The 11,378-nt window shown below is 41.5% G+C and overlaps 1 protein-coding gene across 5 annotated transcripts in view; it reads right to left on the bottom strand.

Annotated features, from left to right (window-relative positions):
• Window positions 1-4,033: 4,033 nt before the first annotated feature.
• Window positions 4,034-11,378, bottom strand: part of rassf5 (Ras association domain family member 5) — a 31,812-nt gene continuing 24,467 nt past the window's right edge. For 3 of the 5 annotated variants that reach the window (XM_044024873.1, XM_044024875.1, XM_044024876.1), the window contains 4 exons: window positions 6,824-6,937; window positions 5,120-5,459; window positions 4,902-5,017; window positions 4,034-4,289 (listed from right to left, as the gene is read on the bottom strand). In XM_044024873.1, the coding sequence (XP_043880808.1) occupies window positions 4,146-4,289; window positions 4,902-5,017; window positions 5,120-5,459; window positions 6,824-6,937 (714 nt within the window). In that variant the 3' untranslated portion in view covers window positions 4,034-4,145. The remainder of the gene's footprint in view (window positions 4,290-4,901; window positions 5,018-5,119; window positions 5,460-6,823; window positions 6,938-11,378) is intronic. The other 2 variants (XM_044024874.1, XM_044024877.1) reach the window with 1 other exon arrangement.

The raw sequence follows: 11,378 nt of genomic DNA, 5'->3' as shown, positions 1-11,378 counted from the left end.
CTTTGAATGCGGAAGAAACTAAGGGTCCGAATTCTTGTTTATGTGCGACACTTCCAGTATCGGTTTTCTCGACGAACAAAGTTTGTTCACTGCTTTACATCCACATCACCGTCTTATTTGTGGCTGATGATTAAAACATTCTCGCTCCTTAAAGCCTTTCGTTTAAACCAACTGCCGTTATATCAAAACTGATAGCTGTTTTCTAGAAGTGATATTAAATGTCAAAGTTGTTGTCCTGTCCAGCGTGAAGCTACACAACTACTGACCGGAAATGCCAAACAGGAAGTCTCTAACATAAATTACGGCGTACGTCTGCTTACATGTTTCTGCCTAAAGTAAGGTTGATTTGAGATGTTCTGATTGAAGCTGCCAAAGTGAAGCCATCAAGTTAAAGCAGCACACAGCTGTTGCTTGTCATGCTGGTACTAGTATTTTAACTTTCACACTTCTCACAGTCACTACATTTGCATGCAGGTAAAAAGACAATCATTCGGTTTTCAACAACACGATGGCGTCGGTCCAGCAGGTACAAAACATAGAGAACCACAGCACGATTCCGTCTCCCCATCCATCTCGCTATTCGCTGATTGTTTTTCTATAAACTCAAACATGGCAAGTTGTCCGATTGTCTGACTTAGTCAGACTACAGCCTTAGCCTGAAAGAGGCAGTCCATTTACAAGTCAGAGACCTTTGAAAAATTATTTAAAGGTAAAACTGCTGTTGCATAGTATTGCTTTAATTCAAACAAACGTCTGCTGGAATGAATGACTTGAAGATACAAGTGTAAAAGCTTGTCATCTGACCAGTGTAGTCAGCAGAGTAAATGGGAAGTATCTCGCTGGTACACCCTGTAGTTTAATAGACAGCAGTCTTGTATAAGATACTGGGATACTGGGATTTTGGTGGAAGCTGAAGTCACCAATTAGAATTTTACTTGAATAAAAGGTTATTCTTAAGGAATATGACATTTACTGTAAGTATTTTCTGATATAAAACGTACTTAAGTTTTAGAAGTATAAGTGAGAATTGAGCGACAGGAGCAGGAAGGTTGTGTGTTCTATTCCCATCTTCGCTCGTCTACATGCAGATATGAGACAATACCAGATATATGAGTGAATATATACACTATGTTAGTATGCGTATATTTATTTGAATGAAGATCGAACATTTCAATTAAGGGATGCCCTTTTTTTTTATTATTTCACTTTGATATTCTGTACAGTTCTACAGATATATTTATACACACATCTTTCAATAAAACAAAAATGAAAAGCTAAAAAAAAAGAAGAAAAAAAGCATTAAGTCTCAACGTCCTAGACATAATATCAAGTGGACGGTGTGAGCTCTGAAATAAATAACACACACACGTGAACACGAGGACACAAATGATGGCTTGGGGACACCACGCGAGAAGAATGCAAATGCCATAACTCGCCTCACTCAGCAGAACAAAAGGCACTGCCAGCAGAAGGTTGACTGAGAAGCATGTGCTTATGGACAACAGGCCTCATTCATCAGCAGGTGCATGGAAACACGTATATGACGGGGTCGCCGTGACGAGTGAAATGTTGTTGCTTCATGGTTCAGTGCATTCTTTTTTTTTTTTGATTGAAATAGCATGCTGAGTACAGTTAGCCCGTCATATGTAATTCTAATGAACTGTCACGTTTCCTTGTATGTGCACTCGATGCAGTTTATGTTTAAATACTTGGTGAGTGAGGCCTAATGAGGGAGTGCTGATGACACACAAGACGAACATCATTCACATTTTCCTCACTGCTCGAGAAGGACGTATGGACACACACAAACATGTTTTTATATCTTAGTGAGGACACATCACTGACATAATGCATTCCCTAGCCCCTTACCCTAACCTTAACCCCCACAACTAAGTGCCTAACCATAACCCTTTCTTTAACCGTAACCTAAACCCAATTCTAACCCTTACCCTAAAACTAGGTCTTAAGCCTGAAAAAGCACATTACAGCTGTGGGGCCCAGACAAAATGTCCTCATAAAGATAGGTTTGTAGATTTTTTGGAGCTCACAAAGATATAAATACAAGCACGCACACACACACACACACACACACACACACACACACACACAGCAGCAGGAATGATACCAAAAGAAAAGTACTATTTGTAATCACAACAAAGTTAAACCTTGTCACTCTTTTTCCAGTGTCTACAGAATACATATGCATTGCAAACACATCGTTGGTACATCCTAGCCATTATCATGAGTTTCATATATTTTCAGTTTCTTTTTTTTCTCCTTTTTTACTTTTTTTTTTTTGCATGGAAGGCGATTAAATAGAAGGAAAAACTAAAACAGAAATGCATGCCCAGCCCCAGAATTGAGGGCCATTCAATTGAGGACCTGCATCAAATATGTGCAAAACAGAAGCGGATAAAAACGTACACCTTCTTTTACGTCCATATACTTTCAAACGTCTCTCTTCCCTTTAAAATCCTCTCAATAGATCTGTCCCTCTAAGCTTTGGTGTAAAAAAATATCATATCATATCTCACATTCAAATAGAACCCACATACCACGACGGTGTCTGTAAAAGTGTAATAAAATCTGTAAAGGTCTTTGAACTGTGTCCCTTCACTCGCAGGTGGAGATCATGCAAGGTCGGTTCAATCGGGAACTCGGGAGAGAGAGAGAGATGTGTAATCACAGTTTCATCGACTCTAATAAGAGATTAAGATTGTGCGCCTGTTTGAAGGAGCAGGGACAGAGAATGAAGATCAACCTGACAGCATCTTCACTCCACTCCTACACACGGCAATTTGAGTGGACTTGTGATAAAAGTGTGCAAAAAAAGAAGGTGTAGTCGGGGTGAAGGAGGCTTTATGTCTTTTTCTTTGCTTGACACATGCTCCCTGAGAGAAATCAGAGAATGGATCTCACTTTCTTGTCCTTCCATTCCTTCCTGTTCTATGATTTGAAAGCAAACAGCCCCACTAGCACTGATGTCCAGTACTCCAGCCCTGACCCTGAACTTCTCCCTCACAAATCCACGTTATGGGGCTTCTCCAGTATACTGTTCTAGCACTACTCGGCTCAACTTCTGGAATAGTACCTGGTACCTGGTGAGTGTTTTTGGTACCTGCTCTGGTGAGGTTCCAAGTGAGCTAAGCTGATGCTAAAATGTGACGTCCACAGACTGCCGGCCAGTGTGTTCTGTCATTGGTAGAGTGACAAGAATCAAACCTGCCGTTTTTGTTTAAAGCTGGCACGAGGGTTACAGCGAGCATACATGACTGCTGTCTGCAAAAATACACCGTGGTCCGTCCACAGACCGAGCAGCAAGTACACCATCGCCTCAATGTCCTTGTTTGTTGGCGTCATGGCACGGCCCCACCCACGTTGAGGAGTTACAAATGGAAAAAGGGGTGTGTCTGATACCCAAACCGAGTTGAGTCTAGTAGATCCGAGTAGAGCTGGAACTGTATGATGGAAAAAGTGCCATTACACTCCAGCAACAACCTAAAATCATCTGGTGATAACAACCCCAAATACATCAGGTCAGAGAGAATTAAAAAAAAAATAGGAGAAACACAGTATGATTGTCCTTCCACCCCGAAGAGATGCAGAAAAAAAAAGTCGTCATGCCTTCTGTTTCTAGTCTAACTCTATGTGCAGAGGGTTGAGCTCGGAGACACTCATGCATAAGTAACACTTGCAGTAGCAGCAGCAGCAATAGCAGAAGAAGAGATATATGGTTAAAAACACCATTGATCCACATCAGTCCCTCATGAGATCTCAGGTCTCACACACAGAAGGTTCAGAGGTCTCTTCTGTTTGTGTCCTTGGCAAATGAAAACACTGCATGTCCAGTCAGTGAGACGGCCACACACACACACCCTGTGCACTTTCACGTCATCGTTTTCAACCCCTGATTCTTTCCATCGGGAGTGGACATATGGAAAGCGTGGTGGGGGGTATGTCCTGAGAAAGTGTATATGCATATGTGTGTGTGTGGATGTACAGTGTGTGTGTGTTTGTGTGTGTGTGTGGGGGGACAAGTTCAGCTCCGACTCCAGTCTCGGAATAGATCGCTGGTTCTTGAGGGGTCAGCACTCAAAGGGTCAGTCGCTCCCTGGTCTGAGGTCATACAGTGACAGGTGTGGGGGTCAGGGGTCATGTTGTTGCAGGGCCTGTTGTAGTTTCTGCCGATACGTGCCGTATTTTTGCTCCACTGCCCGCACGCGCTCCGTCTCCTCTTTCTCCAGGATTACCAGGAAGTTTTGGAGCTCGGGAACAGAGAAGGCGTGCCACTGTTGGAGGAGTGGACAATATGAGTGGATTCACCAGTCATGGAGTGGAACGGATCATTTTGGTATAAAATAATCCAAACGTTCCATTTTTGGCACCCTTCCCTTGGGATACCAGAGTAAAGTGGTATAGTAGGTCACAACAGTCAGCTGCCTGGGTGTCAGATGTAATCAATCGTCTGACACTGGCAGCTCCATCATCATTTGCAAATGTCCCCACAGTGGGAACATTAAAGGATTGTATTATCTTATCATCAGAGGATGGTTGAGAATTGAAAAAGGCTAGCAAGGTTTTATGACGTCCAATCTGTCGTTAATCAGCTGACTCTCATCGGTGGAGCTTACTGGACCGTACCATTTTACTCTGGTACCCCAAGGGAAGGGTGCCAAAGACTGGAATGGTTGGGGGTGGTTGTTTTGGTACAGTTCCTTTTGGAAATGCAAACAATATGAACCACACCGTACTAAAGCGAACCGTTCCACTCAGCAGAAACATAGCTTTAGTCATACTTGTGTAAAGTCCAAGAGTACCAGTTCTTGATAACAACCATGATAGTTAATATTTTTGAAAATGCATTCAAGTCTAATTTGGTCACAGTTTGTGTGCTTTCTCACCTCCACCTCTCCCGTCTCATTTTCCTTCAGGACAAAGGTCAGTTGCTCTGGGTCCGGCCCTGCAATCAACCTCAGGAGAAGCGGGCGCTCGCACAGAGGAAGCTTCTGGAAGAGATCTGTGTTCACAGAAAGAAAAACACACTCATTATTATTCTGTCATGCTGTACTGTATGTTTGAATGCTGCAGATGACCTGGTGATCATGTCTGCTTTGCTCACCCTGTCCGTCGCGGTGAGTCAGCCCGTACAATGCAAACTTGCGGGGATTGTCTAACACCATGAACTTCTTCAGCAGGTTTTGGATGACGTCTCTGGTGGTGTTCAGAGAGCTGATGTGGAGATGCTTCACACAGTCACATGGTAGGTAGAAGGACGTCTTCTTTTCACTTTGCCCGCACTCAGTCCCTTCCTGGTCTCCTAAAGGTGCCTGATCCTGGCTGCCCTTCTGCCTGGCCGCTCCCTCTAAATCCCTCTGAATCGCCTCCACGGAGGAGACGGTGACTGGTCGACTGAGCCTCAGGTGGACCTTAACGAAACCTGTGTAGGATCCGTCTGAAGCCTAGAATACACAGAGAGACACAGGGAGACACTTAGATATATTGTTCTCTGAAGGCATATTGATTGTGAGGTGTCAATCTTCTTATCTACACTAACTATTGACTATAGAGTTCACAAAAACATCCACAGTGTGGTCCACACGTGTCAAACTCAAGGCGAGATAATCTGTTATGTCTTTCCTGCTCCTCCATTGACACACGTCACATCAAGTTTCCTCGCCCATAAAGTAAATAAACCAACTAAATGTAGACTTTGAAAAACACAGAGCTAGAACCAAAGGGGGGTTAGAAATATAAATGATTTACCACATAATATTTACAGCTCCAACACTGAAATGTAGCCCCTTGGCTATTCCACAGGTAAATCAACTCATTTTATTTTATGAAAAAAGTGTCAATTGCGTCTGCTCTATAAGCTTGCTTTATTCTAAATGTTATGTTTTTTGACCTCCACTGCAAAAACAAACAGCCTTACTTAAAGATAAGACAAATATTCTTAAAACGAGGGACAATTTTCTAAAAACTAGACAAAACTGGGCGAAATTTGAGAAAGTTACTGTAACTGTCGTATCTTATTAAGACAAAGTTTTTCTCAAAATTCATTTATTTTTCTCGTGCTAAATTCACTTGTGAAGATTACTTTTCTTTTTAGGCAAAACATATAAGAACAGTTTCCCAGATACAAAGCTTATTTTGTATCTGACAATCAGTGAAGTGTCAAAATTACATCATGATTTGGCAATGACCATTTTTTCTGACGGTATTTCACATAATTTCAATATAAAAGCATTTGTGTTGCTATGGAACGGTGTAAAGTTTACAATAAAAATGTATTTATGATGCAAAATAGAACTCATTAGAACTTGATATTAAGCAGCGGTCCAAATGAAATGAATTGGAGGGCCACATGTGGTGAGTTTGAAACCTCTGATTTGTCCAGTGATTTGCTGTGAGAGGAAACTGGAGAACCAGGAGAGAACCCATGCACACATGCCACAGGAAGAACACAACAAACTGTCAAAATGGCTGCTAATGGCATTTCCTAAACAGGAAGTGGAGCTTGTAAATTATGTAGCAAGAAATCAAGGCCCTTGTTCTGACTGTGTCACTAACCCAGGTCTTTCCGCTGCAAGGCAACAGCGTTAACCACTACTCCACCGTATACGATCCTAAAATCCTATTTCTGATTTGATTTCTGGCTTGATTCTTCGCTACATTATTTACAAGCTCCACTTCCTGTTTAGGGAGTGACATGAGTAGCTGTTTTGACAACAGGTCACAGTAGAAACCTGTCAAATCAGTGCAGATAGGGCAAAAATCTACATTCACTGTTTCAGTGTGATATGAAACCAGCTCTAAAACTCACCAGTTTCATGCCAGTTTCACTGACTTGGGCGTTATACTCTTCTATCTTGGTCTGCACCTCTTCCGCCGACAGGTCCTTCGTTCCTCCCTCCTCTTCCTCTTTTGCTTCATTCTGCTGTAACGTGAGCGAGAGAGAAAATGTCACACAGCTGACATATCACAGTAACCATTTGAGTAGTATGATGTCCGTGTCACCAGGAGATGGTGCTACTTCCTCCGTTACATGTCCTGTCAAAGATGACAAGTACAGTAAAGGTCGAGTTTATGAGTAAAGACACGAACACGGCCCCTTCCTCCCAGCTCAACTTTAAAAAGAAGTGTATTGAGTTTGATTTGAAGGTTTTATCAAAAACTAAGCTGAGCAGCATCTTGGACTCTTGTCCAAGAGCAAATGTGTTGGCCATATTTGACTTAGGTGCAACTCAAAGTGCATACAGAATAGAATAGATCTTTATTATCGCTGCTTTCGGCTCACCAAATCATAAAAGAAGACGTTGGGGAAGTCATTAAAACAACACACAGTTAAATATAAGATAAGCGATAGTCATAAAAACAAGAGGTAGAAATAAGAGACAATTGTAAAAGACATGAGAAAGACAAAAACATATACAACACAGCTTTTAATTACACTAAAACTTTCAGTGTATTTTTAACATGTATGTAAACGCACTGTGAAAGTGCAAAAGTGTTTCTGGTTGGACCACAGACTGGGCTACTAGGAGGTTTATTTCGGGCCACATGTAGCCCACGGGCCACCATTTATATAGGCTGGATCTGAGGGTGTTTCCTGCACCGTGTGGCCTCTCTTATCAAAAACTACTTGTGACAACACTCTCCCGTCCTCCATCTTTGAAGAATGAAGAGCAGCTGCTGTAGCTTTAGTGGATTCTTATACAGTCTTCTTGAAAAACCTGCAGCTCTGCATGGAGTCAGGAAAGGCCATGAATGGAGCAAATCACATGTTCGCCTCCTCCACAATATCGACAGCAGTGCCTCATTTTTACTTTTACTCAGAACGAGAGCGTGATCGAGAGGAGCAGTGAAATGAGGAGGAGGAGGGAGGGAGGCAGTGAAGAAGGCCAGTGAGGAGTAAGGACTGATGAAAGAGCCAGCCTTAGCAACACTGAGTTTGACTAGGTTATTTATAGTACAGCAGGGATGCTCTATCTCACAATAGCTTTTTTTCCCTCCCCTCTTCTCCTGTTCGTTTGAGTGAGTGAATGTGTGTCAGAGTGAATGCAGGGCAGGAATGGTTTCTGAAGAGGAGTCCTCGGTTTGTGCGATGAAGTCACTCTTTTATTCAGAACAGACACCGCTTCCCTGAGTACATGTGTTCCTCTTTATGAACTGCACACGCACACACGTGTAGATCCAGATCAAGGTACTGTACCTTGTGGAGATGAGACACACACGCACTTAGAAAAAGTGTAGGTGTTTAACTCTTCCTGCTGAGCAAAAAAAAGAGGTGACTAACAGTTGAAGTGGCTGTGTGTGTGTGAGTGAATACAAAAGAGCAAGGCCAGAGTAGCTGCTTTCACTCTGTGTAAATATGGTCCTTCTGTCAAGGTAACTGCAGTCACGGTCACTAAATTTAACAGATAAATCAGAAGCATTCTAACTGTGCATTTAACCATCACTCTATAAACTGCCACTGAGTGCACTTGTGTGCAGATGATCATTCATAGAAGATCAGAACCAAAACAAGACAATCTTGTGTGAACACAACAAGTGTAAATGGTACACTGGGGGTCAGGAACATGAAGGAGCGGATTCGTAATCACACGTCTAAATCAACAAAGTAAAAGGAAGAGTGCAGGAATTCCTGCGTTTGTATACAAGTTTCTAAATGTACCAGAGGCGGTGCCCTGTCCTCCCTCTCTGCATACCAGTGAGAGTTGTTACAGGACAATAGTGCAGTTTCCGGACATGGCTCCTGTGACTGGACCTAATCATGAAGGAGACATTTGACCGAATCAAAAAACCTAAAGTGTTAAGTGTTCAAAATGAATTAATTCACATTTGGTTCCTGTTTGTTCTTTAGTATGACAACATATTCTTCACACATGCAGTTTATCAACACTATATCATTGATAATAAGTAATGCAGCCACTTTATTATTAATATTACAGGTGCTAACTAGGGTTTCAAAGCGGTGGAAGTTAGAAATATTCCAAACTTTAAAGAGGAAATATTGGAGTTAATGATATTTAAGTCACGATATGACATCATCGCGATATTTAAGTCACAATACGATATTATAACAATATTTAAGTCACGATATGATATTATCATGATATTTAAGTCACAATAAAATATGATCACGATATTTAAGTCACAATACGATATTATCACGATATTTAAGTGGCAATACGATATGATATTATCACGATATGTAAGTCACAATATGATATTATCACAATATTTAAGTCAGGATAAAATATGATCACGATATTTAAGTCACAATACGATATTATCACGATATTTAAGTGGCAATACGATATGATATTATCATGATATGTAAGTCACAATATGATATTATCACAATATTTAAGTCAGGATAAAATATGATCACGATAGTTAAGTCACAATACGATATTATCACGATATTTAAGTGGCAATACGATGTGATTGTACTTGTGAAATCATATATTGCGATTTACTCACTAAACAGCTATAGTGAGAGTGAGCACATGGCACCATCTAGTGGACTAAAATTAATAATATCGGCATGCAATATTTCACTGTATCTACCCCCCCCACCCCTACACAGGTGATAAATACTATGACAATATAACAATATGACAATAACACCTGTACTCGCTGTCTGACAACATCAATATAACAGGTGACAGAAACAAGTCCAGGCCATGATTTCCTGTTTAATGTGACTCAGATAGAAGTAAGACATGTGAGATATCTAGGACTGTTACATAAGGAACACACACACGCACACACACACGTTCATATGCATATACACAAACCCTCGGGGGGACAATGGGAAGTGTTGATGCTCTTGCTCTGATGAGACCAGACAACAGAGGTCATGATGAGCTCAAATGGTGCTGTGGAGGAGTCAGTGTTAAAGCAATCTGGTGAGTGTGTGTTTGTGTGTGTGTGTATAACCTGACCACCTTTGGTGTGTGTGTTAGTATGTGTGTGTGTGTGTGTGTGTGTGTGTGTGTGTGTGTGTGTGTGTGAGAACGTCATGATCTTCAGGAAACACTAGATTCTGGATCTATTACAACTGTCCTGTCTGAGAATGTGATCTAACCCTAACTTACAAGTTCCAACACTCAAATAATAAATGCTAAAACAGATGTGGACAGAATTCAGCAATCACACACACACACACACACACAATTCCACTAATTGGGACAGCTGAAACATAGTCGATCCCTGACCATCACCACCAGTTCTCACTTAACCTAACCTCAATTCATACTAAATGTCCCCAAAAGGTCAAAATGTCCTCATAAACATAGGTTTGTATGTTTTGTATGTTGTACACACGACACATTAAACGTGACTGGCTTGTCTGGAGTTCTGCTAATAGTTCATAAAGAAAACGAGGATCTTTGCCTGCTTTAAGGAATTTAAGCAAGTAAATGTATGGACGGAGACTAAAACGGTGACGCGCAACATCTTAAAAACAGAAAACCGGATAATATCACAGCTTCACAGGATGCCACACGCAGATCTTTGCATGTCTCTTTTCCATATTCAAACACAGGACAGAGTGGAATTTCCCGGGATGGAGGCAGCACACTGCAGGACTACATTTACAGCAACTCAATTACTTTCAGGATGAAAAGCAATTCTCTCTCATGTTCAGCAGTTCATGCATGGTGCAGCTGTATCATATACACAACACAATCTTTCTATGCTGGTGTGGTGACAAAGCCAGGGTTCCGCCTCCATCAGCTGGCAGCTTGTGTCCTGACAGCCCAGACTAACTAACCCCAATAGCCTCCTGTCTCAGTGTGGCAGCGAGCCTGATTCCACACGATGACAACACAGCTGGTCAATTATTCAGAGATTATCCCGGGCTTCTCCAAGTCAGACGCCACAGGCAATGCCAGGACAAGTGCAGGAAGAACAGGGCTGGACATGCTTTGCATGAATGCAAATGTATTTGTGTCATTTATTTACAATGGACAACGACAATTTGTTTATGATTCTGTAATGTGATGCTTTGGCCTGCTCTCATTCTTTTTTTTGCGGGATTGTTGCATATGATAATCTTAAAAAATGAAGTGTAAGTATGAACCTATGGTGACAGTGTGCTCTGAAACTCTCGACCACGTGATCTGTGATAACCCTGAAAAAAATCCTCCCCAAAAACCACCTGTTCACAACCTGCTTTTAAGAGCTAGAGCCATTGTAATCAGCACTGCTGCTCCTATTATTCTCTCTTCTCACTTTGCTCTGCACTTTGATTTTTCCATCTTCAGCAAAGTGGCCTTGAAATACTTTATTATCATCATTTACGATAAAGCCGCATTCAAGTTAAAAACCCTACAGGCGACACACTTATGTGTAATAATGTAAGTACAGTC

This window comes from Solea senegalensis, linkage group LG4 (genome assembly GCF_019176455.1).
Source record: "Solea senegalensis isolate Sse05_10M linkage group LG4, IFAPA_SoseM_1, whole genome shotgun sequence".
Classification (NCBI taxonomy): Eukaryota; Metazoa; Chordata; class Actinopteri; order Pleuronectiformes; family Soleidae; genus Solea; species Solea senegalensis.
This window is presented reverse-complemented; position numbering and strand designations above follow the sequence as displayed.